Here is an 18,558-nt window from a genome sequence, read left to right on the forward strand (position 1 = left end):
GGTGTATAAAATTACAAAAAAAAATAAAAAAAATCAGAGAGGTAATTGGACTTTAGTTTAACTAAGGTATGTCTCTGAAATTTCGGTCATAATCTAGGGGATATTTGTGTCTTATCCAGAAATAATTTAGAGTGATTAAACATGATATAGCACAAACTCATTTAAGAAGGTATGCAGGTCTCGAATTAAGGTAGAAGGTTACCAGATATAGCACAATCGTATTATTGTGAGCCCTTCAAGTCAATAGAAAAGGAGAAGAAATATGATAATGCAACATGTACAATCACGAAAAGATCATAAAAATATTGTTATGAATATGTACAAACAACCTGTAACACCCCGACTTTTCAAAACGTCTAAATTAACTCGTATCTTCGTGGAAAGACAAGGAAGGTGAGTAATAAATTAAAAATGATGTGGTATGTCATATTTTAAGTGTTCAAGGGTTGTATCTCAAGTTTTGAAGTTAAGTAAGTGGCAAAATAAAAGTTGGCGGAAGTTATCGTAAGTTCCTTTTTTAAGATTTCTCTGAAATGGGTCAAATGTCTCGGAGATTTTCTCCCAATCTATAAAGATTTATGGGGCCCACGACCTATCGAATCGAAGGTCTACGAGTCTAGTTTCCAACGCATTAAACCGTTTGTTCATACGACTTCAAAATAGAGAGATATTTGCGTTTTCATGGGACTGCGCAAGCAGGCACGTGAGGTGGGGCCCTAGGTCGGTGGAACTTTACATATATCTTCTTCTTCGAACCTTTTCTTCATTTTTAGCTAAGAACCAGAAAAAAATTACATATATCTTCTTCTTCGATCTTTTTCTTCATTTTTAAGTTAGAAACCAGAGAAATTAGAGAAACCCATTTCTAGGATCAAGTTAAGTATAGATTTTCTCGACTTAAGTCCTTGACGAAAGTTGTTCTACGCGTTGGGCTCATCATCGTGGTATAATTTGTTTTATCGATTGCGTAGCATATCACACTTTAGTGTAGGGACATCAAGGGTTTGAATATATTTGAAGGTTTTGAGGCGTATTACGACCTTAAGATCGAGTATCGAGGAAGTTATGAGTAAAAGTCGTTAGGCCACGTGAATTCAGCGAAAAGGGTATGTTAAGGCTATTCCCTACTTATGGCATGTTTCCTTAAAGCTTAGGAGAAATGTAATTGGGCTGTTATCCTTATTACACGTGTAGCCATTATTGTTGATTGTTGGCTGCTCGAGTTGATATAATCCTCCCTTGTCGGGATTCTTATTCAGTTAGTAGAGTCCCTATGTTGGACACAACTTAGAGGCTATTTGTATAGGTTGCTTATAACTAAATTGCTCTCTTTTAGCGATTGGATTGTTATTGTTGCACTTGGGGCTATTGTGGTTAGCTGCAAGAAGATGAACTATGCCTATAAGGGCTATGTTCTGCCTACATGGCTATATGGATGCCTAAAAGGGCTATGAGTTGCCTACTGGGCTATATTGACGCCTAAGAAGGTTATGTGCTTCCTACATGGCCATGTTGTTGCCTAAGAGGGCTATGTGACTGTCTACAGGGCTAGGGGACTACCGATAGGGGTATATAGGCTGATTGGTACCTTTCCGGGCTAATGGGGCCTGAGTAGGTGGCCTTGTGTGCTGTTTGTACCTGCCGAGCTTATGGGGGCTTGGTTAGGTTGTTGTTTTATTATTTTTGATAAGTTTAGATTTAGGAGCAGGTCAGTACACTTATCTTATCCTTGATTTATTTATCAGATTATTCCAGTATATCAAGATACCTCTGCATAGTCTATTGCCTTTCATACTCTGTACATTACTTTATACTGACGCCCCATTGCCTTGGCGATGCTTCATTCATGCATGCAGGTCCTGACAGACGACTGAGTAGACCTCCTCAGCAGCAGTATTGACTTTTATCCGGTTGGCTAGCCCCTTTCCTCCGGAGTTGCCAGAGTTGGGAGGTTTGTTACCTTTTGTTATATACATCTTTATGGGTAGGCTGGGCGTTGTCCTGCTAATCTTTACTACTCTTAGAGGCTTGCAGACTAGTGTGTGGGGTGTATAACTACATTATGGCCATACTGGCCTATGTTGTTGGTTTGCTGAAGCTTGTGAGCTGTTTGATGTATTGTATTGATATATACCTGCTTTTAGTTTTGGTATAGATATCATGGTGGCCTCGACGGCCCAATTAGGACTTTTGTGCTAGTTGGCTATTTTATTTTATATTGATCTCCTGGGAGTAGCTGTTTCTTTTATAGATCAATTGACAGAGGCCCTTTGCCGGCCGAGGGCTTAGTTTTAAGCTGAGATATACTTGTTTGTTTCTTGATTGCGTGTGGCTGCCATGCGCTAGTAGCAAATGGTTCAGCAATGTCGGCTCGGGCTGAGTTTTGGCATTAGGAGCCAATTGCGCCTCTCGAGTTTGGGGCGTGACACAACCGATTGGTCCTACAAAAGCAGTTACTCATAAAAGAGCTTGGTATATTTCTCGAAACTTTGACAAGAAATGACATACTTTGTCTGCTTCATATTACACAAGTGGAATAACGTGGATACAAGAAGATTTGTGGGAATATACCATGATTTCAGTTCCTACTTTTTAAATTTTAGTGTAATGACTCTCAAGGTCATTTTCTCCTTTCTACATTCATTAAGTCGTTTAGAGCATTCATATATATAGTGATTTCAACTCATTTATGACTTGTTGGAATTGACAGTTCGGTTATCTGGACATTCGTTTCGTTTTTGTTTAAGTTTCCATGTTTTGTAGCTTTTGAAACTTGAACGGTTGACATCAGTCAAAAGTTTAGGAAGACGGCCTCAAAATGCAATTCTGAAGGTTCTATTAGCTCCAGAACGTCGAGTTTGGTTTTGGAAGAACCTTTGGTGCGGATCTCGAGGCTTCTGGGCTCATTCAGAGCCTCTTTGTGGAAGTTAGCTTAAAATGGAATTTGGGTATGGGATCCCCTTTTCGTCGAGACGACCTTGTTTGAAAGTTTCAACATCTCCGTTGAGTCTGAAATGGCAAATTTAGTATGGTAACATATCTCCTTTTTTTTTTTTTTAGTAAACCTCGTTTAACATTGTGCATGTTTTTTAATGTTAGAAATTTAGAGAGGATCATAGTTAGAAATTAAGGTATGTGTTAGAGATGATTAAAATATTGTACTTATCCAAAATGTTTTTTTCTAATTTTAGATTAAAAAGCAAAACAAAAAACAGATAAGATAATGATCATCATGTATATCATTTAGTAATTAGTAAAGAAAATTTTAAAAATAATTCGCTACAACTCAAAATTGTATTATATCACTAATTTTAAATTCTTAAATATATGTATAATGTTTAACTAATAGTTGGGGTCCACAAAAAATCATTTTAGCTCAAATGATATATAAACTGATTTATTTTTAGAGAATTTACAATAGATGTCCATTTTGGTATAGAGCCTTTAATCCTTATTATAGATCAAAATTTTAACTCTTATTTTATACTCTTATATTCATGTTACTTTCGTGCAACAAATCTATTCTTTCAATATTTAATTATTTTAAATAATTTTAAAGGTTGTTTTCAATGCTTTTAGTTTTTCTATTGAATCAAGAGATTGTCCAAAGAAGCTTCATTGGGTTTGTATTTGATGTAGCTATCAATTTTCTCTTATTTTCATCAGTCTTACTTACCATGTACCTACAATATCTATAGATGGTAGACACATTTTTCATTTTGCTGCTTATATTTATGTATCTAATTAAGGTCTATAGTTTAGAATATCTATTATTTTCTGTACAAGTTTGACGTCCAATTTGTTTTTGTTGCTTTATTTTCTTTTAATGTTGTATATAATCATGAGTGTTTCAATGGTATAGCGTTGTCATGAGCATGAAGATTGAAGTGGTTTGTTCAATAGTCAGATATCATATTCACAAAACTTGAACTTAACTGTCAAATAGCTAGAAAGTGTCACATTCATGAAACTTTTTTTTTTAATTTGTCTTTTATTACTCAATATGTGTTGCAATAATCTTATGTAAAAAATCTTATGCAAAATTACTTGAAATACAACACATGTGTCCAGAAACTAGTAAGGAAAATAATGTGAGGGGTCTCTTTTACTCATCTAGCAAATCATGAGTTGTTTCTATCTGATGCTATTAGATTTTTTTTTTTTGTTTTTTTTTTTATAAACAAATGCTATTTGAATCTTCTTTGAAGTCTCAAAATATTTAGCTGAATGACATAGAAGGTTAGTTATACACCTGGTGACAATGATTAGTTTATTCGTGTTCTTTACAAACATATGTTTTTGTTGAGTGCTTACTATATTATGGCTTGGACTTGGCTTGTGTCTGATGGTGCAAAATAGAAAGATAATAGCAAGAGGGAACTGGACAAGTTCAATCATCCTTTCCATAAATACTTGTGATGATAATTGCGAGCTGATCAATCATGACGAGAGCTTCTACTTTTTCATTCCTCTTGTGGAACACTTGTACATGATCTTATTCTTTGAGCTTCTTCTTAACCTAGAATATCACATATCCCTTCCAAGTAGTGAAAAAATTGGGCTTCAACTTTAACAAAGACTGTATTACTTACTGTTAAGGTGGTCTGTCACATACATTATTTCTACAACTATGCTTCTGCATCTTACTTTTTGCAAATAGTTTTTCATGAAGGTTTGACAAAAAACAGATAAAGTGGCATAATCATACAAACTACTGTAGTAGAACAATGAAGAATACACATGAGCTAAAAACATTGCAATCTTTGTTTCAAATCGAGTTGGCAATCTCCGGAAGAAATTACAGGGTGGTGAAGGCATTTTGCTCCTAAATTTTGGGTGCCTTAGGTAAAGCAGAGCTATGATTTTGAAAGGTGTCACAATTCACATACAGTATGAGTGTTGCAATAAGACAGAAGACTATGAAGCAGTAGAGCCTGTAATCTTTCTCCTTGAGTAGTTGAGTTGCCATATCCCATATAACTGTTTGGATTCGACCAGCCACACTGCGAAGTCTATCATACCTCATTTAAACTGTCAAACTCTTCATCTAGTTCATCTGAGATAAATGCTTCAGCCCAAGATAGTTTTGTGTCCATATGTGGCGGGTGCCTAGCACGGTCTGGAATGGTAGTTCCATATTCCAATAAGAAACATATAAAGGAACATAGTTGTTAGTATTAACTCTGGGTAGCAGATCAATATGCAAAAGAGAAGACGAAGTAGAATAGTGGTAATAGGGTTTTTCCATTTGCAAACTTCTCCAAGCCATTTACTCATTGAAACAATTCTGAAGAAGTTAGTTTTACTTCTTCTCATGCTCTACACGTGGGAGTCGACATCCAGCATGTACTCCGCAACCTCCTTATGCAGTGGTGACTCAGCTCGTCCAAGCCTCACTGCAACTTTTAAGATTGAACCACCGAGAATGAACTGCCAGGTGATCCAATGGCTTCTCAAATGTGTTAAAGTGGAAAGACTAACCTCCCAGCGATCGCGTCTTTGGGAGGTCCGGCTTTGCATTCATCAGTAAGCATCAATTGCTCCTCAAAAGGCTCTGCCGCCACAAATAATTGGTCTTCATTCCAGAATGGATTAGTTGTTCGTGTTTGGCATACTTTGGTCTTTAGTACTTGCTTCCCAACTTGAGCTTTAACAAATATTAACTCTCAGGTACCACAGTTTAGGCGAAACATATACCTTTGATCTGACACTATGAACACCTTCTCCCTGAACTAAAGCAGTCCGAAAAGGCTTCGTCTACTTAGGTTCCCATCCACACTGCAAGCATCACCTCTCCCCTCCACGACGATCCTCTAATCTATACCACTGAGGTGCCAAAGGGGTGTCAGGTGGAACCCTGGTAGGCACTTCATTCATGTCAAACACCACTTCCCCAAGATAATCATCTCTCTGCTCCATCTCTTTGTCTCTTACAAAAACTTGGATAATTGAAGATTGAATCTTCTATTTTGAAAAAGCAAACACTTGCTTCTACTCAAGGTTAACCTTCTTATCAAAGTGCTCTGTTTTGCCTTTATAGTTTCCGAGTTTCACCTCTGATCCACATAAGGATCACAACTCCCTGTTACAGGCTTTGGCGGTAGGTCTCTTGCTTTCACAACTCTAACATAATGAAAATGCATCTGTTCAACAAGATCATAAGTGCTTGTGACTTCACTGCTAATCCATCCACCTCCACCTTGAATGTGATCATATTTCCCTAGCTGAATTCTTGCCTTGTACAGAAAGTTGCTGATCATATAAAGTTTCTTCCAAGAAGGTACTAGATGTTACAATGGTGTAGATTTGGGTTCTTAGGTTCTACCCAACAGGTGATAAGTACTCTTTTTTCGGGTACTCAAGTCAGTGTGTAGTTCTAGTATTTTATTTCTATTCATACGTATTCATTGAGGGAAGTAGGAGGTCATGTCACGGCTACCTATATTTGATATTAGTAGAGGTTCATAGACAGTCAGTTAGTATTGTTGTATTCAGTCTACTTAGTTTCAGTTTCTTTTCAAATTACAGTTGTTGTAAACAAATTTTTGTTTAGTAATGTATTGAATCAGTTTATTCCAGGACTATGCTTCTGCTCAATTATTTTAGATCTTATACATGTTTATATTTAGTTTCTCATGACTTATGCTAGTATCTAGGGTTAGCTTTGGACTCTAAGCGCCGTGTTACACATAGGATATAGTCTCGGCCATGACAATATAATTTTTTGATTGTGTGTGACTGCTTATAATTATAGAGTTTTGTAATGATTATTATAGGGATAAGACATAAATACTCCCCTATACTATGACCGAAATCTCAGAGACACACCTAAACTTAACGAAGGTCCTATTACCCCCCTGAACTCATTTTTTTCGTATTTTTGTGCACCTTTTGTGCTGACGTGGCACCTTAAACCACCCAAGTTGGTTGTGTTTGTACACACTTGCCCGCCACGTGTGTTAAATTATTATTTTTTTAAAAAAATTAAATTTTTAATTTTTAAAAAATATTCTTATTTTCTTTATCTTGTATTTAAATTAAGTTAATACACCTTTTTTACCTTGTATCGAAACTTTTTTTACCTACATTCATTGTTTTTTCTCTTTTATTTTTCTATTAATTTTTTTCTTTGTCTTTCGTTTTGATTTGATTTCAAATTTAATTCCAAATGTCTTGTATTTAAAATAATTTAATTTGAACGGATATCAAAATAAGTGAAGAAAATCAAATAAAACATACAAAAACTAAAACGTTAAAATTAAAGAACACTTTTAATTTTTAATTTTTTTTTAAAAAAATACACATAATTTTTAAAAAATAATTAAAAAGTGAAAAAGATAATAAAATTAATTAAAAAAAAAGTTTAAAGTGAAAAGAAATTAAAATAAATATTTTACAAAGAAAGAAATAAAAATAATTAAATATATATAAGTTTTAATATCAATAAATATGTGTACTAACTAATTATAAAGTTACCAATAAAAAAATGACATATGTCCAATTTGTGCACTCATCACTTGCCTTCAAGAGAGTGTCCACACTCTCTATGCCTATGTCAGCGTTTGTGGTGTATTTATTCCATTTTAAATTAGTTTAGGGGGGTAATATGACTCTAGTTAAGTTTAGGTGTGTGTCTGAAATTTCGATCTTAGTCTAGGGGGTACTTGGTCTTATCCTCTTATTATATCTATTTTGGTGATTTATATGTCTAGTGATTTTTTATATTGATACATTAGGAATATGGCCATATATTTGTTGTTGTTAGTTGTTGGGCAATCGAAAGGCGTGTGTGTAATTGTGATGATGCTAGTTATTAGTAACTATATTGGTAATCCTTGAACGAAAAAGGGAATGTTACTAACATGGCTAGAGACTGCCCTAAGGTCATAGAAAGATAAATCTAATCCCCTATGAATTTTTAGGTAATAGAGTGAAACATGATTGATAGTGTTGATTTGTTAACTTTATAATATAATATGTTTCATAAACAAGTCTTAGTCGGTCAATGATACCTACCACTACGTGTTGTGTATATAACTATCCTTGCTATACTCTTTTGGGGTGTATGCAGGGGCGGATCTATGGGTACCTGTGGGGGTGCCACGGCACCCACTGATCTTGGAAAAAACTTTATATATATGTATATATGTATAAGAAGATTAATATATGTTTTCTTTGCCACCCACTAAATAATATGGTGAATAGTCCAATTGGCAAAGCAGGCCAATTGCCACACGAGCAGCGAGGGTTCAGAACCTCGTTTGCAGCATTAAATTTTTTGGAAGCTTTTTCTTTCTTTCTTTTTTTTGTCATTTTTATTAATGTGGGAAGGTTTTTTTTTCCTTCCATTCATTCTTAATTATTTACAAGTATTTTTTATTAATTCAAATTGACTCTTATTCACCATAATTAATTCTTACGTTTTTTTACTTTCTCTTTCACTAATTATTAATCTCTTGATATGAGTGTCGCATGTTTATTCTTTTATCAATTAATGAGTACTGAATTATGAACGTGACATAAATATTATTAAGAATATATTTAAATAGTAGTTATAAAAAAAATATAAGTTTTAAAAATGGTGAATATTATTATAAGAGTTCTTTTAATTTGAATGTTCTTTCGATTTTCACCAACGTTCTTGCTAAGTAGGATGACTAAATTGAAACTAAAATGTGTATTCTCTTTGTTATATTTTGCAACAACACATAAAGTCAATGAAATACGAATATATTAAGTTACACTATTAGATAGTTTATACAAGCTCAAATTTTAGTATGAAAAATTTCTTTTTTTCCTCAAAGTTTCAGCGAATAGGCCACTATTCCTAAAAAGAAATAAACATTGAATTGTTTAGCTAGATTTAACCTCATAATATCTAAAATAAAATATTACTAACATGCATATTTAATCGATTTGTTTATAAAAATTGAAAAAAGATAAATAACTCGATTGTAACCTAAAATTAAAGCAACCGACCCGCTTTACTTAAACAATGTGGCACCCAAGACCTCCAAATCCTAGATCCGCCTCTGGGTGTATGTGTGTTTCAGATTGTTGAAGTATTAGTTCATGAAGTGGTGTATATTCATCATCAACTTCTAAGTATTCTCTTCTCAGGAGGAAGCTGTGTCTTTTATTTCTTTTTCATTATTCTATATTAGATGCTTTTGTACATGTCTATACTAGGTCCTTGGGAAATGTTTGATTTTATGAATTAAGTATGATTCTAGGCATTTGCAATTTAGGTGACTAAAACTGTGAAAAGGTTCCTCTTGAAATTATTCTTTTTTTATATATATAAAAGGGATGGATGGTAAGGATTCTCCTATCAAATTAGAGACCAGTATGTGCCAGCACGATCTCACAAATTGAGTCATGACAACGATGGTTCCCCACCTATAGATGCCACTTGTTATCGGCACACTATTGGCAAACTGCAGTATTTTTCCTTTACTCGATTTGACATCTCTTATATAGTCAATAGATTGTTGAAATCTATGCATGTTCCGACTGATGACCATTGTAAAGTTGTTAAAGGACTTCTACGGTATCCCAAAGAAACAATGAGTTCGGAACTTAACATCTTTTGCAGCTCTGTCTCTAATTTGTATATGTATGTATATGCAGACTGGGCAGGTGATTCAAATGACAGAATCTCTACATCAGGTTACATCCTTTTGTATGGACCTAATCCAGTCAAATGATCATCAAGAAAGTAACATGATGTGACTCACTCATCCACCGAGACAGAGTATAAATAAATTGTCAATGCACTTTTGGAGTTCACTTGGGAGCAAAACTTACTCCATGAGTTACATGTATTGTGACAATGTTTATATATCTTACCCCAGTGTTTCATATTCGTATAAAACATGTTATTGTAGATTTTTCATATGCACATGACTAGGTTCAAGTTCATGTTACGCATACTCATGCTCGTGATCAACTTGTTGAAACCTTCACTAAGCCACTATCTAAACCAGCTTTTACTAAGTGTCGATCCAAGTTAGATATTGTTGCACCATGCCTAGCTTGAGGGTGTATTAACCATCTTCATCTTATGGTTATTTGACTAAGTCATAGGATGTTATCTTGCTCATCTCTTGTTCCTAGTTTAAACAAGTCTCCTAGTGTTTTGGAGCATATTTAGGAATGTTTACTCCTATTGTTTAGGAGCTTCTTTTAGTGGATAATTGCCAATAGTTTAGTTTCATTTGATTGTAGTTCATGTAATTAAAGCTTGCTATCACATTAAATAAAGCATCATTTGACTTCCTTCCTCATCTGAACAAAAAGAAATAGCATTTAGTATTTAATTAATTAAGAAGCAATATGTGTTTTACCAATCATATAATAGTGAAGTGAGACATCTATAAATTAAAATCTGGATGATGCTAATATCAAACAGTTCTCTCTCTACACAAACATACTGGTGACACCAAGCAAAAGTTTAAGTGTTAGCTTGAAGGAGCCATTTGAAGAATCTGTTCTGCTTGATCAGGGAAGAAAGTTACAAATAGAAGTGCACCTGAAAGATCAGTCAAATCCTTTATCAGATGCACAAAGATCAATTCATTATGCATGAAATAATATTTACATATAATTCTACGAACGTACGCAAACCTTACTTCTATCTTGGAGAAGTAGAGAGGTTCTTTCAAAGACTTTACAATGCAATTTGACTAGCTACGAAAATTTATTGCTAGAAAAGTTGCCTCCAACAATATGTTGACTAATTTGAGTATGTAAAATTTTCTCAATGCACAAAACTTAAAACACTTATGAGGAAGCATTGAAGATATACTCTTATACAACTTACAGATAAGCACAGTTCCAAGAACTGCTGAAATCTTGCCCTGTATCGTAACCAGACCCGCTTTGCCAGCATCTTGCAGTTCTTTTGAACCGACGGAATCAAATGTACCTAAAAAAGACAATTATATTCAGTTTCACACTACAACAAAAACAACTTTTAGCGACAATAAATAGACACATTAATAAAGAGTATTAAAGTCTTTACCGATATTAGTTAAGTGCGATTAGATATAATATTATTAAAGGCTTTAGGGACATATATAAAGAGTGCTAATTGCCGCTAAAAATACATATTTAGCGGCAATTCAACTATTGTCGTTAATTAATTGCCGCTAAAGATCATTTTTATGTAGTGTCAGCTAGTCCTTAAATACAAGTAATTTTAAATTGAAGTGTTAACGTCATGTTTTACCAGGTTTTATGGTCTGAAGACCTGATGTTATGCACGCTATGTTGTCATAACCTGCTCTCTCTAATCTCTCGGCAGCAGCTGCGGACCTTAAAGGAAAAACGATGATCAGCACAAGTTAAAGAGATGAGGAAAAGGTAAGTTATCATCCATCAATAGATATACGCGAAATGGTTGAAAGAGAAAATGACATAAATAGTTCCTTAATTAAATGAGTAGGTCTAAAATGGACCCTTAACTATACACTTAACGGATTTAGTCCTTAAACTATTCAAAAACTTATCAGCTTTGGTCCCTTAACTATACACTTACCAATTTTAGTCCCTTAATTATAAACTTACCGATTTTAGTCCTTTAAGTATTCAAAAACTTATCATGTTTGGTCTTTGTCCATTTTTTAAATACAAATATCTTAGATTTATATTAACGGAAATCTTCGTGAAATTAAATTTTTAACCTATTTTTTAAGTTGTTTCTCTATCCCCACCCTTTTTTCTTCGAACTACTCTTATGAAAAGAACAATAACGTCAACGATTCAAAATAAAATTAATGAGGAAAGAAGATATAAGTCCTAATTTTATTCAATGGAGGATAGAATTAAGCATATAATTGTTGTTAATGACTTGAATCCGCTAATCAGTGCGGATTTTATTTAATTTACTCAAATTTCTTTACGTAAAATAAAATGAATAGAATAATAAAATTGACCTATTTAAAAAAAATTAAAAAAAATGCAAATCTACCATTTTATAAATTTCAATTTCTGAAAAAATTAAACAAATTCCGTTCAATGAAGTCGTTGGAGTACAAACTTTGGATTTAATGGGTAATAATTTTTTTCTTTTTATAATGAACTTTAGCATATTCAAGTCATTAGTAGCAATAATATGCTTCATTTTATCATCTGTTGAATAAAATTATGACTTATATTTTTTTCCTCGTGAATTTTCTTTTAAATCGTTGAGGTTAAGGTTCTTCGCATAAGGTTAATTTGAAGAAAAAGTAGCGGAGAGAGAGAAACAATAGGAAAAATTGCTAAAAGATTTAATTTCTCGAGGCATGAATTCTGTAAATATAAACCTAAGTTATTTGTATTAAGAAAATGACCAAACCTGAAAGTTTTTGAATACTTAAAGGACTAAAATCGATAAGTTTATAGTTAAGGGACTAAAACCGGTAAGAGTATAGTTAAGAGACCAAAACTGATAAGTTTTTGAATAGTTAAATGACTAAATCCGTTAAGTGTATAATTAATGGATCATTTTAAACCTACTCCTATAATTAAGGGACTATTTATGTCATTTTCTCAATCTTTCTACTTAATCATTTACCAACTAAATCCTTAAACTCAATAAAAAAATATTTTTAAACCCTTCCTATCATGTGTGTAGCTCACTCGCCCTTAAATAGATGACATGTTAATTTTATGTAACATAAATTAACAATGCGTCATAATTATCTTCATTAACTATTTTAAAATTATTAATCAAAATATTAAATATACGGTAAAATTCCTATTTTCTCACCTTCCGTCCACCTCCCTCAAGCCACAACCACCGTCACCACCATCTTCACAACCACCATCACCATCACCCTCTTAATCTTTTTTTTCTTCCTTTTAAATTTGTCTTCATACAAAAGTAGATCAGAGACATCGGGAATGAAAATCTTGAATCTTGAAAATATAAGATCTAAATTGTCATCTTCCTTTGTTTCCTTTATAAGATCTAAATTGTTATCTTCCTTTGTTTCCTTTCCTTTTTCTTCCCTTGTAAGTCTTTTGTGTTTGAAAATTTTACTCTTTAATGGTGGTATTTGGTGAGACTAGAATGAAAACAAAAAAATGAAAAAGGGATTGGATCTACTATTATAAATTTATAGGTGAAGGTGATGTTTGAAGAAAAATACTACTTTTAATTTGATGATGAATAGAAAAGGTATTCAATATATGTTTTTCTACGTAGAGGCGAATTTAAGGCTAAAATATGGAGCACGTGAATTTGTAGTTTCTCTGAAAGATTAGGTATTTAATGTATACGATTTTTAGAATTAGTATAATATTATCTGTTGACACTCGTGTTATAAGAAGGCTAAATGATTCACTTGATTGAATGTTGAGTTATTCCTTAAGTGCTAGGGTCAATATAATTCCGACCAAAAACCCTTAGATAAGTTGAGTTGAGAAAAATATATCGTCATCAAGAATGATTCATTATGACTTAGAATAAAATTTAGGGAAAATGCATAAGTATCCCTCCAACTTATGCCCGAAATCTCATAGACATACTTATATTATACTAAGATCCTATTACCTCCCCCGAACTTATTTTATAAATAGTTTTCTACCCCTTTTCGGCCACATGGCACTATCTTTTGGGCCCAGTGCGTGTTGATAATTTTTTCAAGCTATCTAGTTGATAGTGGCACCTTAGTATAGTATAAGTGTGTCTCTGGGACAAACATGCACGTTCTCAAAGACTAGTAGTACCATAGAGACAAGAGATTGGTGGAGTATTTGATTTTTCAGATAAACTTACCTTAGACCCTCTTGACAGACAAGTAAGAGCTTGCTTTGAGGAGAAAATTGAGATTTAACAGATTGCACAAACTCAGGATTGACCTTAGTAAATGGCAATCCAAAAAATAAACCAGCAAAATTATTGTGGAGCTGCCTCTTTACAATGGTCCCTGTACAACAAAATCGAATAATCAATCTCATCTGAATTTTTTTTTTTAAAAACGTAAAAAACTTACCTATGTCATTATCTGTGTTCTCAATAAAGAGTGGTACATGATAGCAGTTTTTGATATGAGCTCTCTCGAATTGAGTTTTGTCACGAACATCTACTACTGCATATCCCTCAACACCAACAAGTTTCTTCGCCTCCTCAGCATTCACAAATTCAACTTGTGCTTTTATTTGAAAACCTCTTATTCCTCTTTGTTTCCCTTTCATAACTAACAAAGATTTAGATGATTCCGATCCCAATCCCAACACGCTGAAACGAACAAAATACATCAATTCATACACAAACTTATATACATACAAATCAGTCTTTTTTTTTCTTACCTCTGAGAAGAGAGACCATAGCAAGTAATCCCTGCCATCGTTTCCCAATTCCTTTTTTATTTTTTTTTCTTACACACCAAATCCCATTCCCATGTTTAGATAGTTTCTTCCATATCCCTGCCCCACAAGAAATTTAAGATGGTCAATAGAATTCTGCCACGTGGAACACAATAGATATACTTTTCCTTTATCCAGCTCCATTTAAACATAAACATTATGCTTTTTCACATATAATAATAATAATAATAATACTGAGATTTTAAAAGATAATAATGAAATGAGATACATCTATTTTAGCTTTAAAATGTTATAGATTTTTAAGATACCAAATTACCCTCAATAAGATATTACTAAGCAACAAGAGAAAATCTACTCTTGATTTTCTCACTCAAAATAGCAAGCTAATAAAAACGGAGTTTTGACAACTTATGTGTAACTTGGTACGAATGAAGTTGCATGGTTGGTTAATGACACAAGCAGAATAGAATGTTACAAGTTTCACCTTCAAAAACGGATTAGGTTATAAAAGTCATTGTTAATGAGTTGACCTGTGCATCTAATCCATAGATATATATATATATATATCATAAGCCATGAAATGCATTTAGAATTCACCAAATATTTAGCAACCTAAAGTCAAGTATAATCATAAGCCATGAAATGAAAACAAAGATTGAACATAAACACAAATGCATTTAGAATTCACATCCACTTGTACAAAATAAATATTGGCTTCTCTTTAGAACAGAGTAAGTCGGGAGAAATGGAGAACCTAATGTAAAAATAAAATAAAATACAAGCTACTGACTTAGTACATGCAAAAATGCACTTTGCTTGAAAGAATACAACACAGAAGAGAAGCCATTCTAACTAAAATCTGCACAACAGTGTGAACTTGTTCCTACAATAGCATTAAACTCTCAGCTGTCTCCAAAAGAAATGGCAAAAGAGGAACTTCCATGGCTGAAACTGAAATCTACAGGAAAACTCAAAGTGTTTCTGCTACTCCTGCATTACGATCTATCTATGTACAACTCTAATCATTTTGAAGAAAGTACAATTGCGGTATATTGTCAAATCATGGGAGAACACAAGGTTTCCACTACATAGATGATTAATCCATAGAACCAGTCTTTAAAGCACCCATGAAGAGCTGTTGTTAATTCCTTTTCCCGGCGCTCTCTTCAAGGTCAGCTTCCCGCAAAATCTGCTTAAGACCTTCCAAGTTGTTACGCTGAAAGGACAAGTATGAATGGTGATTTGGTAAAAGTTCGACAATTCAACTAAACCATTAGAACATGGAATGGACTTTAGTGAAGATATAAGAACAATGATGCCATAGTAAACACACATTATAAATTATTACAATAAAAAAGATGAGTTAGTTTTTTTCATCATACATTTCTCTGCTTCGATGCCAGGAAAGCATCAGGTAAAGGGAATGGATTGTCTTTTGTTGACCCAGATTGCTCACCTTCAGACCAGTATGGAAATATTTCCATATTAGCATGTAAAAGCAATTTAATAAGAAAATAGTCGTCAGAGTAACAGATTTCAGCAAACTTTTTTTTTTTCTTGAGAGAATAGGGAGCTCAGTTTTGGCAAACTAACAACGGGGAAACACAAACGGAAATGGAAGCAATACTGTGGGAATTGGAAAATGAAACTCAAAATATGAACTTGTCTCTAGTTAATTTGTACAAACATACCAGAAAGTTAATGAATTGATCAGGGTCTACACGGCTGGCAGATTCAGTCTGCACATCAGAGACACCTGCAGGATGTGACAGTGAATCATGGGGATCAACAACGCCAAGAGCCATGGGTTCATCCCATTTGTTGATGACTGGGTTGATACCAACTCCATTTAGGTGCTATGCTACTCCAGTTGAAGGTAAAAAGTATTGTATGGAGCCACCTGATGAAAACCATTAAGCATGTAGGGCACTCCAAAATCTAAAAACATGAACTCACAATCAATAGTATGGAAGTTTGGCAACTAACAATGCATGTAATGAGGAAAAAACAGAACACTCCAATGTCAACTCTTAAATCTTATTATAAAACTAGAAGAAATGTATTAACAGAGCCCCAGTCAGCTTAGGAGAATATTTCGTTTTTTTTTTTTTTTTTTTGTTTTTCGATTAAGGTTACATGTATGTATTAGACACAAAACAGTACATGGATTGTACTGAAACCATATCTACAAGTGAGCAAAACCATTCTACTACTCTAACAGGAACCTAATGCGTCTAGGATATATATAGTATTCTCAGAGTAGATTTGGTTGCACCAAAAACAGAAGAGCTTAAAACAGTTAAAGTTAGATCTTCTGCACTGCGTGGCTGCTGTTCTCAAAGCATCTAGAGTCACTTCCTTTCCAAATTTCCCATCAAATGCAAGCAGGGACCCATCTAAGACAACTAAATAGAGCTTCAATAATCTTTCTAGGCATTGTCCAGGCTATGCCTCTGAGATTAATGAAGATCTTCCATAACTGATTAGTTATCCTACAGTGCAAGAATAGGTGAGTTAGCTATGTCCACCTCCTTTTCACAAAGAAAACATCTTGAGCAGCGAATTCACTTCTTCTTGCTTAAATTTCCATGTGTGAGCACAACTTGTTTTGCCAATAACCATGAGAAGCGTGCAACTTCGTATGGTATCTTGGTCTTCCAAATATGTTTCCAGGGCCAGTTGGTGACTTGACTTCTCCATTGGTTTATCATTTTGTAGGCTACACTAACACTGAATTTTCCACTACTATGTCCTTGCCATCTCCATTCTGAGTTCCTGGGAAATTATCCAGTTGTTTGTAGAACTCAATCATTCTATTCATGTCCCATTCGTTCAAGTCTCTTCTAAATATCAGTTCCCAACCTTGAGGTGACCACATTTCAGCTATGAATCTCTGTTGGTGATGAGTTAGAGCATATATGACAGAATAAATCTTTTAGAGCTCCATTCCACAGCCAAATATCATTCCAAAAGGATGTAAGTCTACCATTTAGCACTCCGATAGAGACTTGGTTTCTTAGACCTGGCCATAATATCCTTATAGACCTCCAAAGACTAACTCCTTAAGTTGAGTTGATTGGTTTAGTGACCCAGTTGTCTTCTATCTCATAATATGGCTTTAATCACCATGCTCCATAAACTTTGAGGGTCTTGAGAGTACCTCCATAAGTCATAACTACTTCAATTTGAGGGATTTTCTGTGATTCATCAAGTTTCTAATTCCAATCCACCATGAGCCTTGCTGAGAATTACCTCTTTCCACTTAAACAGGTGATAGACCTTTTTTTCCTTTTTACCTTGCCACAGAGGGTTCCTTCTTATTCTGTCCAGTCTTTGAGCGACTCCCACAGGAATGATAAAAAGGGACATTATATAGGTTGGCAGTGAGTCTAATACAGAATATTGGCACTTCCATCTTGAGAACTTTTTCTCACATTTCTCCCGGACATTGTTCCATATTCCAGTAGATCTTCACTTGGCCCCCAGCTGCATGCCTAGATAGTAGTGGGAAGAGTCCCCACCTCTCCCCCCAGGATCAGTGTCAAGCACTTCACGTTTGATACTTCATTTATTGGGAAAAGATGACTCTTTCTTCAATTAATATGCAGCCCAGAAATGCCTTCAAAGAGAACCATTATAATTCTCAAAATTCTCAATTGTTCCACTTCTGCATCACAGAAGATCAAGGTGTCATCAACATATTGAAGATGTGTAATCTCCTGATTGTTGTGTTCATTCATGGCTGCCTCAAAGCCTTTAATCCAATCATTTAGTTTGGTTGTTTTGACCATGCTGTTCAAACCTTAGCTTCCATGGCTATTATGAAAAGAAAGGTAACAGGGGGTCACTCTGTCAGTAACTGAGCAAGAAAGAATCCTTCCAGAGAACCATTGATGATTACTGAGAATCTGACAATAGATATGCAGGATCTCAGCCATTTAATCCATTGCACTCCAAATCCCATTTGTTGTAACATGTTTAGTAAGAAGTTCCAGTTCACAAGGCCAAACGCTTTATGTCAGGCTTCTCCTGTTTCTGTCTTGAGTCTACTGCTTCATTGGCTATTAGTATCGCATCCAATATTTGCCTTCCTTTTACGAATGCCATTTGTTGATAAACTACCAATTTTTCCATCGCCCTCTTCAGCCTCTAAGTCAAGACTTTTGCAATAATCTTGTAAATGTTGCCTATTAGGCTTATAGGACAGAAGTTTCTTCGTTCGTATTTGACATAGCATTCTTA

At 34.2% G+C, this 18,558-nt stretch overlaps 1 protein-coding gene and 1 pseudogene across 1 annotated transcript; both read right to left on the minus strand.

The window, feature by feature from the left end:
* Positions 1 to 4,584: 4,584 nt before the first annotated feature.
* LOC102603966 (protein QUIRKY-like) lies at positions 4,585 to 6,260 on the minus strand (annotated as a pseudogene).
* Positions 6,261 to 10,286: 4,026 nt separating this feature from the next.
* On the minus strand, positions 10,287 to 14,401 carry LOC102597560 (rhodanese-like domain-containing protein 9, chloroplastic). The gene is made up of 6 exons (XM_006352073.2): positions 14,299 to 14,401; positions 13,983 to 14,227; positions 13,766 to 13,916; positions 11,231 to 11,316; positions 10,823 to 10,927; positions 10,287 to 10,531 (listed from the first exon to the last, which is right to left on the minus strand). The coding sequence occupies exons 1-6, from the start codon at positions 14,334 to 14,336 to the stop codon at positions 10,461 to 10,463; spliced, it is 696 nt and encodes a 231-aa protein (XP_006352135.1). The 5' UTR covers positions 14,337 to 14,401; the 3' UTR covers positions 10,287 to 10,460.
* Positions 14,402 to 18,558: the final 4,157 nt, after the last annotated feature.

This window comes from Solanum tuberosum, unplaced genomic scaffold (genome assembly GCF_000226075.1).
Source record: "Solanum tuberosum cultivar DM 1-3 516 R44 unplaced genomic scaffold, SolTub_3.0 scf00142, whole genome shotgun sequence".
NCBI classification, from domain to species: Eukaryota; Viridiplantae; Streptophyta; class Magnoliopsida; order Solanales; family Solanaceae; genus Solanum; species Solanum tuberosum.